The following is an 18,038-nucleotide window of genomic DNA, read 5'->3' as shown; positions in this document are numbered from 1 at the left end:
TCCTTGTTACCTAATGTATGATTCCACTTCTTAAGTAACAAATTAGTACTGATTTTTCATTTCTCCCAGGAATCTACTTAAAATTATAGTATTATAAAGACATTCTTACTTTTGATGGATTGCCATGAATATTGATTGCTGTCAATTTTTTAATGTTATTAAAAATTCTTCACTTTGGTTATTATAGTAAAATATGGCTCATAATATTTTTAAATATTGCAGTTGTCCATCTTATATTTTGTCAGATTTAGAAGCATCATTTCAGAAAATATATTTATCTCTCGCTGTCTATATATATACATACACGCATACATTTTAAAAATTTGAATTGAATACGATTTATAAGTGATCTCTCTTACATTTCATTTTCAGGAATTTATGATAATGATACTTTTCTTAATTCTACCATTACAATAATAAAAAAAGATGGTTCAGAGCGAGAGGTACAGCTCATCCTTGCATTGCCATCGATGATACTTACTCACCAGACAGTATAAGAGAAAACGAATTTTCTTAAGTTTATTTATTTATTTTGAGATAGAGACCCTGAGCAGGGGAGGGGCAGAGAGAGAGAGGGAGAGAGAGAGAATCCTAAGCAAGTTCTGCACTGTCAGCATGGAGCCTGATTCAGGGCTCAAACTCAGAAACCATAAGATCATGACCTGAGCCAAAACCAAGAGTAAGGTGCTTAACCAACTGAGTCACCCAGGCACTCTGAGTAAATAATTTTTTAAGATTAAAAAATTAAGGAGATACATACTGGAAAATACAAAGAGTGTACTGCATTTATTTATATTAAAGGAATACTTAATTTGTATATGAAATTATTATCTAATAAACATTTTCTTTTCATATTTTGTTTCAGGGTCAGGAGATATGGACAGTATTTCCAAGGTGAGTGTTGTATAATCTCTGGGTTTTTTGTGCTTTGGGTTGTTTATGTTTGTTTTTTGAGAGAGAGAAAACAAGCACACATGAGCAAGGGAGGGGCAGAGAGAAGGAGAGAATCTTAAAAAGGCTCCATACCGAGACAACAAATAGAGGGTTACTAGAGGGGTTTTGGGAGGGTGGTTGGGCTAAATGGGTAAGAGGCATTAAGGAATCTACTCCTGAAATCATTTTTGGACTATATGCTAACTAACTTGGATGTAAATTAAAAAATAAAATTAAGTAAAAAAAAAAAAAGGGTGGGGGGGATGGCGCTCCATACCGAGCACAGAGCCCAGACACAGAGTTTGATCTCACAACCATGAGATCATGACCTGAGTCGAAATCAAGAGTCAACCAGGCAACCCTCTGTGTTGTTTTTTATTTGTATTTCATTCCACATGGAACTCTTATTAAGATTATTAGAATAACCTTACAAATTTTGTTTTTGAACAAAGTGTTTTTTTAATATGAAATTTATTGTCAAATTGGTTTCCATACAACACCCAGTGCTCATCCCAATAGGTGCCCTCCTCAATGCCCATCACCCCACTTTCCCATCCTCCCCAACCCTCAGTTTGTTCTCAGTATTTAACAGTCTCTTATGGTTTGCCTCCTTCCCTGTCTGTAATTTTTCCCCCCTTCCCCTCCCTCCCCAGTCTTCTCTTGAGTTTTTCAGGATCCACATATGAGTGAAAACATAAGATATCTGCCTTTCTCTGCCTGACTTATTTCTTTTAGCGTAACACTCTCCAGTTCCATCCATGTTGCTACAAATGGCCAGAATTCATTCGTTCTCATTGCCAAGTAGTATTCCATTGTATATACAAACCACATCTTCTTTATCCATTCATCCGTTGATGGACATTTAGGCTCTTTCCATAATTTGGCTATTGTTGAAAGTGCTGCTATAAACATTGGGATACAAGTGCCCCTATGCATCAGCACTCCTGTATCCCTTGGGTAAATTCCTAGCAGTGCTATTGCTGGGTCATAAGGTACATCTATTTTTAATTTTTTGAGGAACCTCCACCCTGTTTTCCAGAGCGGCTGCACCAGTTTGCATTCCCACCAACAGTGCAAGAGTGTTCCCATTTCTCCATATCCTCTCCAGCATTTATAGTATCCTGATTTATTCATTTTAACCACTCTGACCAGCATGAGATGGTATCTCAGTGTGGTTTTGACTTGTATTTCTCTGATGAGGAGCGACGTTGAGCATCTTTTCATGTGCCTGTTGGCCATCTGGATGTCTTCTTTAGAAAAGTGTCTATTCATGTCTTCTGTCCATTTCTTCACTGGATTATTTTTTTTTCAGGGGTGGAGTTTGGTGAGTTGTTTATAAATTTTGGATGCTAACCCTTTGTCTGATAGGTCATTTGCAAATATCTTTTCCCATTCCATTGTTTGCCTTTTAGTTTTGTTGATTGTTTTCTTTGCAGTGCAGAAGCTTTTTATCTTCATGAGGTCCCAGTAGTTCATTTTTGCTTTTAATTCCCTTGCCTTTGGGGATGTGTCAAGTAAGAAATTGCTACAGCTGAGGTCAGAGAGATTTTTTCTTGCTTTTTCCTCTAGAGTTTTGATGGTTTCCTGCCTCACATTCAGGTCCTTCATCCATTTTGAGTTTATTTTTATGAATGGTATAAGAAAGTTGTCTGGTTTCATTCTTCTGCATGTTTCTGTCCAGTTCTCCCAGCACCATTTGTTAAAGAGACTGTCTTTTTTCCATTGGATATTCTTTCCTGCTTTGTCAAAGATTAGCTGGCCAAACATTTGTGGGTCCAATTCTGGAGTCTCTATTCTATTCCATTGGTCTATGTGTCTGTTTTTGTGCCAATACCATGCTGTCTTGATGATGACAGCTTTGTAGTAGAGGCTAAAGTCTCGGATTGTGATACCTCCCGCTTTGGTTTTCTCCTTCAAAATTACTTTGGCTATTTGGGGTCTTTTGGGGTTCCATACAAATTTTAGGATTGCTTGTTCTAGCTTTGAGAAGAATGCTGGTGCAATTTTGATTGGCATTGCATCGAATGTGTAGTTTGCTTTGGGTAGTATTGACATTTTGACAATATTTATTCTTCTAATCCATGAGCATGGAATGTTTTTCCATTTCTTTATATCTTCTTCAATTTCCTTCATAAGCTTTCTATAGTTTTCAGAATACAGATCTTTTACATCTTTGGTTAGGTTTATTCCTAGGTACTTTATGCTTCTTGATGCAATTGTGAATAGGATCAGTTTCTTTATTTGTCTTTCAGTTGGTTCATTATTAGTGTATAAGAATGCAACTGATTTCTGTACATTGATTTTGTATTCTGTGACTTTGCTGAATTCATGTATCAGTTCCAGCAGACTTTTGGTGGAGTCTATTTGGTTTTCCACATATAATATCATGTCATCTTCAAAAAGTGAAAGATTGACTTCATCTTTGCCAATTTTGATGCCTTTGATTTCCTTTTGTTGTTGGATTGCTGATGCTAACACTTCCAACACTATGTTAAACAACAGCGGTGAGAGTGGACATCCCTGTCATGTTCCTGATCTCAGGGAAAGCTCTCAGTTTTTCCCCATTGAGGATGATATTAGCTGTGGGCTTTTCATAAATGGCTTTTATGATGTTTAAGTATGTTCCTTCTATCCCGACTTTCTCGAGGGTATTTATTAAGAAAGGACACTGAATTTTGTCAAATGCTTTTTCTGCATCGATTGACAGGATCATATGGTTCTTTTCTTTTATTAATGTGATGTATCAACATTGATTGATTTGCAAATGTTGAACTAGCCCTGCAGCCCAGGAATGAATCCCTCTTGATCATGGTATATAATTCTTTTTATATGCTGTTGAATTCGATTTGCTAGTATCTTGTTGAGAATGTTTGCATCCATATTCATCAGGGATATTAGCCTGTAGTTCCCTTTTTTTGCTGGGTCTCTGTCTGGTTTAGGCATCAAAGTAATACTGGCTTCATAGAATGAGTCTGGAAGTTTTCCTTCCCTTTCTATTTTTTTGGAGCAGCTTGAGAAGGATAGGTATTATCTCTGCTTTAAATGTCTGGTAGAATTCCCTAGGGAAGCCATCTGGTCCTGGACTCTTATTTGTTGGGAGATTTTTGATAACTGATTCAATTTCTTCACTGATTATGGGTCTGTCCAAATTTTGTATTTCTTCCTGTTTGAGCTTTGGAAGTGTCTGGGTGCTTAGCAATTTGTCCATTTCTTCCAGGTTGTCCAGTTTGTTGGCATATAATTTTTCATAGTATTCCCTGATAATTGCTTGTATTTCTGACGGATTGGTTGTAATTCCATTTTCATTCATGATTTTATCTATTTTGCTCATCTCCCTTTTCTTTTTGAGAAGGTTAAAAAAAAACCTGGCTAGAGGTTTATCAATTATGTTTATTTTTTTCAAAAAAACAACTTTTGATTTCATTGATCTGCTCTACAGTTTTTTTAGAATCTATATTGTTTATTTCTGCTTTGATCTTTATTATTTCTCTTCTTCTGCTGGGTTTGGGGTGTCTTTGCTGTTCTGCTTCTATATCCTTTAGGTGTGCTGTTAGATTTTGTATTCGGGATTTTTCTTGTCTCTTGAGATAGGCCTGGATGTATTTTCCTCTCAGGACTGCCTTCACTGCATCCCAAAGCGTTTGGATTGTTGTATGTTCATTTTCCTTTGTTTCCATATATTTTTTAATTTCTTCTCTAATTGCCTGGCTGACCCATTCATTCTTTAGTAGGGTGTTCTTTAACATCCATGCTCTTGGAGGTTTTTCAGACTTTTTCCTGTGGTTGATTTCAAGTTTCATAGCATTGTGATCTGAAAGTGTGCATGGTATGATCTCAATTCTTGTATACTTATGAAGGGCTGTTTTGTGACCCAGTATTTGATCTATCTTGGAGAAGGTTCCATGTGCACTCAAGAAGAAAGTATATTCTGTTGCTTTGGGATGCAAAGTTCTAAATATATCTGTCAAGTCCATCTCCTTGTTTCTTTATTGATCCTGTGTCTAGATGATCTATCCATTGTTGTAAGTGGAGTATTAAAGTCCCCTGCAATTACCACATTCTTATCAATAAGTTTGCTTATGTTTGTGATTAATTGTTTTATATATTTGGGGGCTCTTGTATTCAGTACATAGACATTTACAATTGTTAGCTCTTCCTGATGGATAGACCTTGTAATTATTATATAATGCCCTTCTTCATCTCTTGTTACAATCTTTAATTTAAAGTCTAGTTTGTCTGATATAAGTATGGCTACTCCAGCTTTCTTTTGAGTTCCAGTAGCATGATAGATAGTTCTCCATCCCCTCACTTTGAATCTGAAAGTGTTGTCAGGTCTGAAATGAGTCTCTTGTAGACAGCAAATAGATGGGTCTTGTTTTTTATCCATTCTGATACCCTGTGTCTTTTGGCTGGAGCATTTAGTCCATTTACATTCAGTGTTATTATAGAAAGATATAGGTTTAGAGTCATTGTGATGTCTGTAGGTTTCATGCTTGTAGTGATGTCTCTGGTACTTTGTGGTCCTTGCAACATTTCACTCACAGAATCTCCCTTAGGATCTCTTGTAGGGCTGGTTTAGTGGTAATGAATTCCTTCAGTTTTTGTTTGTTTGGGAAGACTTTATCTCTCCTTCTATTCTGAATGACAGACTTTTTGGTTAAAGGATTCTTGGCTGCATATTTTTCTGTTCATCACATTGAAGATATCCTGGCCTGCCAAGTTTCAGCAGATAGGTCTATTACCCTTATGTTTCTACCTTTGTATGTTAAGGCCAGTTTATCCCTCGCTGCTTTCAGAATCCTCTTTTTATCCTTGTATTTTGCCAGTTTCACTATGATATGTCATGCAGAAGATCAATTCAAGTTATGTCTGAAGGGAGTTCTCTATGCCTTTTGGATTTCAGTGTCTGTTTCCTTCCCCAGATCAAGGAAGTTCTCAGCTATTATTTGTTTAAGTATACCTTCAGCCCCTTTCTCTCTCTCTTCTTCTTCTGGATTTCCTATGATACAGATATTGTTCCATTTGATTGCATCACTTAGTTCTCTAATTCCTCCTTCATACTCCTGAATTTTATCTCTTTTTCTCAGCTTCCTCTTTTTCCATAATTTTATCTTCTAATGCACCTATTCTCTCCTCTGCTCTTGAATCCATGCTGTGGTCACCTCCATTTTATTTTGCACCTCATTTATAGCATTTTTAATTCATCATGACTGTTTCTTAGTCCCTTGATCTCTGTAGCAATAGATTCTCTGCTGCCTTCTATGCTTTTTTTCAAGCCCAGCAATTAATTTTATGACTATTATTCTAAATTCTTATTCCGTTATATTGCTTAAATAGGTTTTGATCAATTCGTTAGTTGTCTCTACTTTCTGGAATTTCTTTTGAGGAGAATTCTTCTGTTTAATCATTTTGGCTAGTTTTCTGTCCCTTATGCGTTTTAAAAGCTTGTTGTGTGCTCTGCACCTGTGAGCACTGCTATATTCAAGGTCATACACTGTCCAGGGCTTGGCCCTTCAGGAGGTGTTTTTTCAGGGGTTGTTACTTGCTCTCTATTGTTGTGACTTTGGTTACTTCATTATCCTACTTGTAGTAATGTTTTGGAACCTCCACCAGATGTGCTTTGATTTGTTCCTTGGAGTAGCCCTGTAAAGGAAAAGAGATAGACAAACAGGAGACAAAAGTGAGCAAACACACAAACAAATAACACGAACAAACAAATAAACAAAAACAAAAACCTAAAGACTAAAAACAAAAAACACCAAAACACCAACTACAAATAAAGAAGAGGGTGAAGCAGTGCTGATGGAAGAGCACATACAAAGAGTGAAATGACAGGAGCGGGGTTGGTGGGGGGGGGGACAAAAAATAAACATTGATTAGGCAGAGAGACTAAAAGGCTTAATCCAGAGAGAGAGGAAACTAAAGAAGGAGGCAGGGAAAACGAAATGAAGATAAAGTTACCCAGACAGAAAAACTATATGGCTCGATTATTCCAGAGAGAGAGAAAGGAGTGTAAAGCAGGAGGTGTAGAACATGTATCAAGAAAATGGATTAAATATGTCTGTTTAGACAGACCAATAACCAGAGTAACCAGCCTACAGGAGGGAAGAGATAAGGAGAAGAAATGGAGGGGTGGGGGTGGGGGGAGAATATATCTGTATATCCAGAATTGACCTAGAGTTAATCCAGGTAATGCTGCATCGCTTGTAGGTAGTAGCTGTCTGCAGAGTCTGTGTCGCTCCAGTGGATATGCAATTACCCAGTGCAAAGGGTCATGGTTTGGCATATTCTGGACCCACCTCCACTATGGGCCCTGGGAGTGATCCCTGAGGCCCCACCTTGGTGGTGGTGGTGGTGGTGGTGGATGGAAATGGTGGTTCCCCAGTATCTTCTCCATGGAGACGACCCAGTGGACTCAGTTTGAGTCGTCCTCACTGTGCCGCGGGCACAGATGGGGCGGTCCTTCTCTCTCCACCAATCCCCTGACCCTGCACTTGGCTAGGATTCAAAGTTCTGCTCCTTGCACTCTGGTGCTGGGGAGGCGCCTCTCAGTGTGGTGATACGTGGTCCGGCTGGCTTTGTCTGTGCCACAGCACTTCAGGGAGGATGGCCTTCTCCTCCTGCAGACTGAGCCGCCGCCCTTGCCTCAAGCCCCAGGGGTGGCAGACGCAGGCAGCCTTTGTCTTTTCCCACAGCACTCCAGGGAGACAGCTGCCTTTTCCTCCTGCGGACTGCGCCCTCAGCCCATCCACTGCACCCGGGGGATGGTGAAGGCAGGCAGGTTCTATACTACTGCGCAGCTGTCCAGGGAGGGAACCACTTTCTCCAGCTGCAGACTTAGCCCCTGACCTACTACCGCACCCATGGCTGGCTCCCCTCCTCCCCAGGTGCAGGAAGAGGGAGCCAGCCCCAGTCCGAAGAAAGCCCCGCAGTTAGAGATCGGATCCCTCTGTCTCAGTCCCAGGTCTTTCTCCTGTCCAGATATGGTCCTGCACTTCTCTAGCCACTCTTTCTCTTCCGTTTGTCTCTCTGCAGAAGGGGTCCCTCCCCTCCGTGCCCACGTGGGCTTTTTTTTTTATCTCCCCCAGTTCACAGTTAGGCACCTATCTTTTTTCCAGCTTTCCCATTTTCTTCCTAGTAGATTCGGTCTCTTTTCCTCCCAGGCTCTGGTGTTCAAAGTCCTTTGGCTTCTACACTTATTTGTTTGAGAGACGTGGGAAGTATGGATTCCCCCTACTTCTCCACCATGTTGGCCCCTGAACAAGTGTTTGAAAATAGAGGTCCAGATATAATTAAGTGGAAGTTAAAAATGATCAATGCATATAACGGGAAAGGGTAAAATTAGTTTTTTAACATGGTAAGATTCATTTACAAGACATACTGTATACATGATTAACTGATACCCAAGTAATAACCAATTTAACCACCTTTATTATGTCACTCATTTATAAAGCAAATTGACATAGTGTAGATAATCTTTTGAAAATGTAAGGAAGTCTAGAGCAACTTAAGGAGAGAGGGACTTGGAAAGATGTTGTTATACGTTATATGTTATAAGGACATTGCATTTATACATCTCATTTGTCTTTCAGACCTTTATTAGGCAATGCTGACATCCTCAATTATTATTCTAGTTCCCCAGAATAGAATAGGAAAGTAATTAGAAGAAAATTATATTAATACAAGTAGGAAAGAGAGCCTTCTAATAGCTTCTGTCTGTGTTTTTCCTCCTCCGATAGTTTAAGTATTTAAAATTAATCCTTTGCTAAGATGCCTTACTTTTTTTTTATGAAGAATACCTAAATACTTTTTAGGTCATGATAAATTTAAAATAGTTCTCTGTGGGTCAAAATATATTTAAAATGGCTGATAAGAAATAATTATTAACTACCATTAGAATGATTCTCTTAGAAGTATGCTTTATATCAATAAATACCAAAATTCATTAAAGGGCAACTTCATTTTTAATCCTACTTCTAATTTATATTCATGTATAATAATTGGTGCCAAGAAAAATAAAGTAAGATTGATTGAGCTACAAAACCTTTTAAATGAAGACTTCAAGCTAAAAAGAAAAAAGAGAGAGAGAGAGACAAAGAGAGTGTAACTGGCATGCCAACATTACGTCTACATTGCCTGGCAGCTCGGCCTTGCAAGTAGTATATGCACTTTGCATATCTATGTTTAGGGACCATCAGGAAAGTCTTTTTCTTTTCTTAAAATAGATAAATATTTGTTGTCATAAATATCATTATAAAGAAGCACTAGCTTACTTATGTGATGAATGGGTAAAACTGTCAAAAGGCCTGTTTTCAAAATAAGATTCACTGTATAATTCCATTAGAACCATCTCTCTGGGAAACACCTTTACAAGTCACTTGACCATGATTGTATCGTCTGTCTTCGATATCTAACAATTGGTATTAGCTGAATTATGCTTTGTGGTCACCACTAAAATTTCTAATTTTGTATTTGAGAAGTGTATTCTAGTGTCTAAAGATGATTTTTTTTATTACATGAAGGTGGGATCATCCAGAGTGCTTAACATCATCTTTCTGAAATTTCCACTAATGACCAGTATTTTTGTACACCAGACAGATGTAAACAAAATTCTATATGGGAAGGTACACTTGGCTAATACATTGTTAGATCCCTAAGACAGCCAATACAATTTGTTTTTTCAAGTTTTTATTTAAATTCCAGTTAGTTAATATATAGTATAATATTAGTTTCAGGAGTACAGTTTAGTGATTCATCACTTACATATAACACCCAGGGCTCATCACAACAAGTGCTTTCCTTAATACCCATCACCCATTTAGCCCATCTCCCTGTCCACCTCCTGAAAAAGTACTTTGTAATTTATAAAGCACTTTGGAAATTTTAAAGATTCATAATGACAAATTAAATACCATCTTCTAATCTGCCCTCATATCAGATCTATTGTGATTCCTTCCATGCTAATTTTTCCATTCCTATTTCCAGAGACAAGTTTTTCCACTATCCTGTGCCTACTGCTGATAACATTCTCTTGCTTGGTGATGTAGTGCTTATTCTTTAAGCATTAATTGACTACCAAGTGTGTACTTTTGTAGCCTTGTGCACTATGTGGAGATATAAGAGACTTCTTCAAATACAAACATAATTTCTGTCCTCTAGTGGTTAGGCAGGAGTTCTTTCACTCAGTAAACATTACTGTACCAAGGCATTATGTCTGCCAGGCTCTGAAAACCCGAAGTTAAACAAGGTATGATCTCTGCCCTCCAGGAGCTCAGTATAACTGAGCAGACCAAAGACAATAAGGAAAAACTTACACAAAACAAAGTTCAAATACATTTCACTTAACATAAGAGTTTGCCCCAAGTAATAAACATGTCATTTAACAATATTCTAGAAATGAGTAGTTGTGTCTGCCTTCCGATGAGCTCCTCTGCAGCTCATTTCTGCACTGCCCCTGTTCCAGGTTTGTGGGGTTCAGGGCTCTAACTGCATGATGATACCACTGGTGTCTCTTGTATGTCCACTACCCTTTTTTCTTTAATCAGCAGCATCATATATATCTCCGTCACCCCCAATTATTTCTCTCCCTACCTCTTTCCATTCACAGCCTAATTATTTCAGATTTTTGTTCCATGCTATCCATGTTATCACTAACTTCATTTCCCCACCTTCTTCCTTTTCCAGCAGAAGACCAGTTCTCTCAAGAAACTCTCCTCCCTTTTCTCTTGTTTCCTGGGTTCATTCCTTTTCATCCTATTCTTTTTCTAGCCATTTTTATTTGTGAATCATAAAACAGTTTGGGCCATTACTGCTTAACAGTTTTGTTCAAAATCCCTCTTAGGTTTCCAGCTACATCTTTTTTGTTCTCCAATTAGACCTGTATTTTGTTAAGTGCCAGTATTACATTTTTTAAAAATTTCTTACTCCTTTTTTAATGTTGTTTACTAGTACTACTTATATCCCTTTTCTACCTTTTTATTGTAAAATACTCTATATTATCCTTCTTATATGTAAGCTAATAAAGAGTATTGAACCTCTGAGAATCAGAAAATTTGGTTCTCCTACCTAAAAATTGGGGCAACATGTTATTTCATTTCTCTTAGGCTTAGTTTCCTTAGCTGTAAAATAGAGCTTGTAGTTCATCCCCTGTCTTCTTCATAAAACTGTTGAGAGTAAAGTGTGAACATATGCTAGGGCTCTAAAGCAATATACAGATATTAAATATCTTCCTCCTCACTAGTTATGCTGTCTTTTGTCAGCAAGGCTAGACACACTGTCACCTGCATTTTGATAGCACTGTTTCAGTGGCACAATGAGCTCAGAACTCCAAATGGAGAGTTTTAAAATTATTTCTTGCTCGGTTGAGGATTACTAGTAAAACTCACATGCATCTCTCTCAAAATGCAGAATTCACCTTTAATTTAGGAGTCCAGAAGTCACCCATTTAATCAATAGGACAAAAATATTTTCCCTTGGAGTTCTTTTAGGAGTTGGGGATTGAGACGAGCATATGGTTTATCTTCTTAGAAGGAAATAATGTAAATAAATTCTGCAGTTCACATTAACATACTTAACACTTATATATTTAGTTTGAAAAAAAAAACATATCAGAGAAGGCCAGATCTGATCATATCACACTTAATGAATTATCCAAGAGGTCTTTTTAACCTAAAGGTTTCTGAGTCAAGAACCTCAGTTCCAGTTAAATATCCCACACCCTTCACAGAGGAGCTATTCAACACCATAGATCTCTGCCATCTTCTCAGTTTGGCTTGGGCTCTAGCTCCCTTTTATCCCCTGGGAGAACCATGACTGACATTTTGTTCTTTTGGGGGGCTGGCAGAGTCAAAACAACACTCCATAAAACTTGTTATTGGCAGGCTCTGAGGAAGTGATTCAAATCCACCTCTAGAGGGCTTCAAATACTATCAATATTATTTTATTCCAATTATGGGCCAAGTCAAAATTTATGTACATGTGCACTTTTTTTAATAGCTTGAAAAGGCTGGAACAATTTCTGAGGGTGGGTAAAAGAAAGGACAATAACTTACTAATTAAGAGATGAGGTGGAAAAATACTTGCAAGATAAAATGAGAGAATAGAGGGTCTAAGAGAATTAAATGTGTAAGCCAGAGGAAATGTGTGTGTGTGTGGGTGGGTGTGGGTGTGCATCCTCCCCCATATAACATTCATATATGAAGTTATAGCTTAAGAGAAAAACATTCCAGTTTGAAGAAAGGGTAATTGAGAAAGTAATAAAATCCCTTGAAGATGGGATCAGTATAATACTAATTATACTTTTATAAGCTAAATTCTTAGAGTGTAAGTAGGAAATACAGTACATTGTAACTGAAGTAAGAAATGTAAACAGAGTGCCTAATGTAGTTAAAAGTGATCTTTACTTGGTTTTTCTTGTACTCCCTTCTCCCTATGTGCTCAAGCTATCAGAGTGCCTTTTTGATCTAAGCCCTTTTTGTGTGTATTATGTTCTTGCCTTGATGAAATCTACTGGAAACACTGCAAACAAACATAGCTATTGTTAAATATAACATACACACAGTTCATGGAGACCCACACTCATAACCTGTTTCGAGCTGGTGTTTGGAACCACTGTCTTGTTTCTTAGACACCAGTAATAAGTGTGTCTTTTAGCCTGTGTCATTATCAGGTTATTCACTGATCGTGGATAGTACAATTTTCATAAGACTCTGCATTAAGAAATTTTTGTTGTTTTCACATTTTGCAGATTACTTTAGGTTAAAAAAATAATAATAACAAACAAAGGTTTGTCCTATCATTTGAAGATTTTCAAATATGCTCACTGAGCTGAATAAGTTTCAGAGATCTGATATTAGCTGTTTTGTATGTTGAATGTGTCCTTTTAATCTTCCTCTCAATGTTCTTATACATCTTCCTCCCACACCCAAAAAGCATATACTGGTGAGCCACCATGCGATGAATAGATTGCATGGAAAACAGAAACAATAAGAGAGGTGTTGTGTAAATATTTAAATAATAATGCAGTGTCATTTTCAAATTTTAAATATTTTGAAATCAGCATTTTGAGTCAAGAATTAGACTTGAAGTTAGCTAACGTTCAAAATTGTAAATCAAGAAGTGATGCATGGGACAGTATGGAAGAAACAGGGAGCACCCTAACTGCATCAGAGATGTGCTGCTCATTTCAGGGTACCTCGGGTACCACGGGAAACATGTTAGTTACACAGGAATGAAGAAGTTTGCAAGTGCATCTTTAAATACCCTTATATAGAGAATTATTTTTTATTCTGGGATTACCAGTTTCTTAATTATATATAAATTAACAGACATCTGCTTTCACCAAATAGATTTTGGCTAAGCCTTACAAAATTTGTATAAATTTAGTTTTCTTTTTGAACCAAATCAGCATTAACATTCCTGTTTTCAAGGAACAGTTGATTATTTAGTTAATAATTTTAATAATTAATGAGCTATGAAATGATAATACACTTATTTAAATTTTACTTAAATTTTTTTTTCAGGAAATGAAGTTATCTATGTTCATTTGAAAGTAGTTACTTTTCTGTATACTTGGGGAACTAACATATTCAGAGAAAAATTTATCCAAAAAAAAAAAAAGAATCCTCTTTATGCTATTAACTGTGGTTCCCCAGCCCTTGGGGTTCATTCGCAAATCGAGCTCCTATGGACTTCAGAGGATCCTTGTTCTCAGATCTTCCCTGTAGGGTGCACAGCAGGACAAGATATAAACTGTATTTCCACCAGTTCATCTACCTGTCTCTGCTTTACAGTTTAACTATATTCCAAAACAGCATATATTCTTCTGAGAATAACTCATTCATGAAATTTTAATTTTTATGACATAACTTTGTTTTAGTTAAGTCAAAATCTTCAGAGAAATTTTCTTTTAAAAATCTAGAACTTATTCAAAAACAGAATATAAAATAGAAATGGCTTAGAAAAACTCTAAAATCTGTCTTCCATTTGAAATAACAAATAAAAAATTTTAACCTTGAAGTTGGTTTCTACAAGTCAATAAATTAGACCTTGAAAGAGTCCCTCAGTCACAGTTGCAGTGCTGTGTGAACATGCTTTATATGGCAGTGCCATTCTGTATTTCCTGTTGGTATGGAGTAGCAGATGACCTCCCACAGCTAACATTGCACAGTAATAACAAGACTAGCAAATTTAAGTAGAATATGAAGCAATATGCAGCTAACTTATTAGTGTTTGATTAGATTGCTCCTATCAGCCATTTTATCTTAAAAGAGCATTTCAAAGTAAATCTACTCAAACTAATGATAGGAAAAGATTCTAAAGCAGTTTACTTTGGGCCTTCTTTTCCTCTACAAGTGCACATTGGATTCACAAGTCCTCAGGTAGTTCTCTTGTTCCTAACTATACTTGTCAACCATCTTCCTTTTTCCCTACAGTTCATATAAACAAAAATAGTTGAAATAGTGTTACTACGTAAGCCACATGTAGAATTAAGGGGAAATATTCTCAAACAGTGAGCTTTTGAAGTTTGTTTAGTAAAATCACCAAGGCAAGTTACTGTTCCATCGTTCCTGATCATCGGTACTCTTCATCATGCCCCTGCTGAGAATGTTTTTTAAACTCTATGGTTCTAGGAACTCTATAAGCTGAGGGTGGGAAATTGAATAAACATTGATTCTGAGACGAAGAAGAAAGTTGTGGTGGGTTATTTTGGGGTTTTGTTTGTTTGTTTGTTTTTTAATTTCCATTTGGGAAAGCATTAGTACTTGTCAAGGTGTAAAGAATGAACTAGGATGCACAGTAGAAGTCTAAGATTAGAATTATAAGTCTGCTTTGTCCTTAGAGATGCTGCTGTAGATTTCATTTTTGAAACACTACAATGCAAGAGGGAAATTAAAATCTTTAACAATGCCTTGTTTTCTAAATCTTGTTTACAGAATTCACCCAATAATATGAGCCTGAGCAATCAACCGGGCACTCCAAGGGATGATGGCGAAATGGGGGGAAATTTCTTAAATCCTTTTCAGAGTGAGAGTGTAAGTATTCCTTTGCCTACATTATTATGTCCAAAATTGATTTCTGAAGCTTTCCTTTTAGAATTATTCATAAAGCCATTATTATGATTATTTATCTAGAGCTCAGCAGGTTGATATTTCAAAAGTTAGAAAATTAAGTGAAATTTCTTTGGAATAATTAAAAAAATAAACTTGTTCTTTTTTTGCTCCTATTCTGTACACATAGTTACAAAAACAAAAACTATAAAACAAATTTTCTTGTACAGAACATGCACTATAAAGGAACAATGCTGGAAACAAGTTGCATATTGGATAGTTTTTACAAGTTTTCACATTACTAAAATGGTTTGAGTCACTGCAAAACCAGGTCTGTTCTCAGATCTAGACTCTGAATGTCCTCTGTAAGGTATCTACTTCATGCACTAGACATCACTCAAGAGAAGGCCAGTATTGGTGGTCATTTAGCCTGTTATTTCCTTGTAACCTGAGCTGGACACCAGAGTCATTTTTTGAATATGATTACTGCGTTAAGCAAAGGCAGTATTCCATATCTCCAGAGAAGCAGACAGGAGCAAAAAGAGAAGTAATAAAATTCATTCACTCATTTAACAATTACTGAGCACTTAAAAACAGGCCAAAGCAATATGCTACACACTGGAGAGAACAAAAAGACAATATGGTATCTTTTCTCAAGGAGTTATTACATAAAACAGTGATTTTTTAAACCTAATATTTCACACTAAATACACCTACAGAATTTTTAAAAAATACATTTTCCCAGAACTCTCCCTAGACCTAGTGAATCAGAATTTCTAGGAGTGGTACTGGGCATTCTTGAAAATGAAAAAGCTTTGTCAGTGATGCTGATGTACATTCTCTGCTAATAACTTCTGAATTGGAATATAGCATAAAGGATTTCAAAATCCAAACTAATTTCATCTTTATAGCATCAGTGCCCACGCATACGGATTTCCATCATTAAAATGAGAGGAGAAAACTTCCCTCATTTTGCCCTAACACAACCTTCACTAGAGGTGATACTATTAGAATTTGAAACTGTGGCTGGTAACAAATATGCTTTTGCAAGGAGTAGCTGCTTTGAGCCTAAGATTGGGTGTTCTGTGGGTTCTTTTACTTCTTCCTATCAACCTAACACCTCTGCGTGGGATAAGACTTTCCCTGTTTTTAGACTTTAGTTCTGTTAAAACTAGAAATAAAATTATACTAATCTTTATCTGTATAAATCTTATACTGATCTTTATCTGTACATGATTAGTGAGGACAAAGAATGTACACATAAAAATTCATATAAAAAAATCAGAAGACTAGCTTGTCATAATGCTTAGGATTATAGGAACCATTTTTTAGATACTGGTTTTCACTAGTTTGCTTCAAGACTATGGACAAAAATTAAATGGACTACCATTTTAATTAGTTAATGTTGGCTTTATCTAATTAGAAACATTTATTTCCTTTCTTGCTAATTCTTTCAGCAATAAAATGGTATAATTCAGTGAGGTATGTGATACTTAGTTTAGTCCAACATTTCTTGAGCCTCTAATATGTAACATGCTTGGTTAAGGACAAAGTATTCTGAGATAAATATAACACGTCACTAACCTCAAAGAATGCCATTTGATGGGAAGAACATGGTTAAAACTAATTAAACCCTAAGTCAGATTAATAGGTGTTATAATAGATATAAGCCAGTTTGTTTTTTAAGTATAAAGGAAATTATTAATTTGGGATTGGAGAAGAAAACTTTTTTAAAAGGTCCCAAATGACTGTTGTTTCGGGGACAGGGACAACAGACCTCTCCCCTCTCCTTTCCTAGATTAGTCCTTGGTGACTGCTGCCTTGTTGTACATTCAGCAGAGAGGTGCCACTTTAGAGCTGGCATCAGAGAGCTCTCCATGGGATCAAAGAATCAGATATCACAGGACCTGAGAAACTTCTTTGCATGGAATAAATAAGAGCCTCACCCTTTAACCTTAACTGGACTATGCACATGCAAAACAGTCAGTCTTTTTCTAAGTATGTGCATAGGAAAGAGAGCATCTGGAGCTGGGCTCCTCCCATCCCTGACTCCTGGCCCAGCCTTACTATTCCAGAAGCCAAGAAGAAGGTAAAATGCCAGACTGCTGTACAGAGTTAGCAGAAAACAAAAGCTCCCTCCCGTCCCTTCCTTCCCTCTGTCCTGTCCCCACTTGAAAAGCCCCCAAAGGAAAAACAATTGGATGATGATTGAGGAACTGTACCACTACCTGGAGACAGTGCAGCCTTGTAAGCATGTCCACACTAGCTGCTCCACTCTTTTGTCTGCCCGTTGAGGACTCTGCTGTATTATGAATGATGCAATTGTTATCCATGGCTTTCTGCATCACATCACCACACATTTTTGTTTAGACCTTTTTAAAAGTTCAAGAAATGAGGAGCAGAGAGAAAGGAAGACAAAAGACAAATCTGAGGCATTAAAGTAAATTAAAGTAAAAATAGGCTAGGTATCCAATAAGTTAGCTTTCCCGTAATCAAGGAAAAATAGAACCATATAAAGAATTCAAAAAGAAATCATTTTTGAATGAATGAACATGTATGTTCTAGTGTTTTTATAATGTATATAACTCTGAAAAGCACATACTTTGGAGTAGTCTGCCTTTTGAGGATTTGTCAGTCCTATCTTGAAGTCAAACCACATAAGGAGGCCTGGAAAGAGTGAACATCTACTGAGTGCTTTTTATGTAGCAGCCACTATCCTAGTCACTTCACACATGCTACTTCATTTAATTAATATTTATAGAAACAAAATACCCAACCCAGAGTCAGAAACCTTGCAGTGCCAACATGCAACTCATAGAAAAATCTGAATCAAATGTTTCACTACTCAGCCTTTTTTTGGAATCCTAAACAAGACCATTATTTCAAGAAACAAACACGCCCCCTAGTGTTCAAATTCTGTAAAATGTTTGTTTTTGAAAATCTAGAATGCAAAAAGGCTTATTTCAGAAAGTAGTTTTTCATGCTTCTCCTGTAAAGAAAGCAGTTAGTCTTATTTATTGAATTAATTTAGCAGAGTATTTTACTCCATGGCAATGA

At 36.8% G+C, this 18,038-nt stretch overlaps 1 protein-coding gene across 14 annotated transcripts in view; it reads left to right on the top strand.

Annotated features, from left to right (window-relative positions):
* The window catches only part of SSBP2 (single stranded DNA binding protein 2), a 309,255-nt gene that overhangs the window by 286,664 nt on the left and 4,553 nt on the right, over positions 1-18,038 (top strand). For all 14 annotated transcript variants that reach the window (XM_053224507.1, XM_027038998.2, XM_027038986.2 and 11 more), the window contains 2 exons: positions 866-894; positions 14,868-14,966. In XM_053224507.1, the coding sequence (XP_053080482.1) occupies positions 866-894; positions 14,868-14,966 (128 nt within the window). The remainder of the gene's footprint in view (positions 1-865; positions 895-14,867; positions 14,967-18,038) is intronic.

Source organism: Acinonyx jubatus, chromosome A1 (genome assembly GCF_027475565.1).
Source record: "Acinonyx jubatus isolate Ajub_Pintada_27869175 chromosome A1, VMU_Ajub_asm_v1.0, whole genome shotgun sequence".
Taxonomy (NCBI): domain Eukaryota; kingdom Metazoa; phylum Chordata; class Mammalia; order Carnivora; family Felidae; genus Acinonyx; species Acinonyx jubatus.
This window is presented reverse-complemented; position numbering and strand designations above follow the sequence as displayed.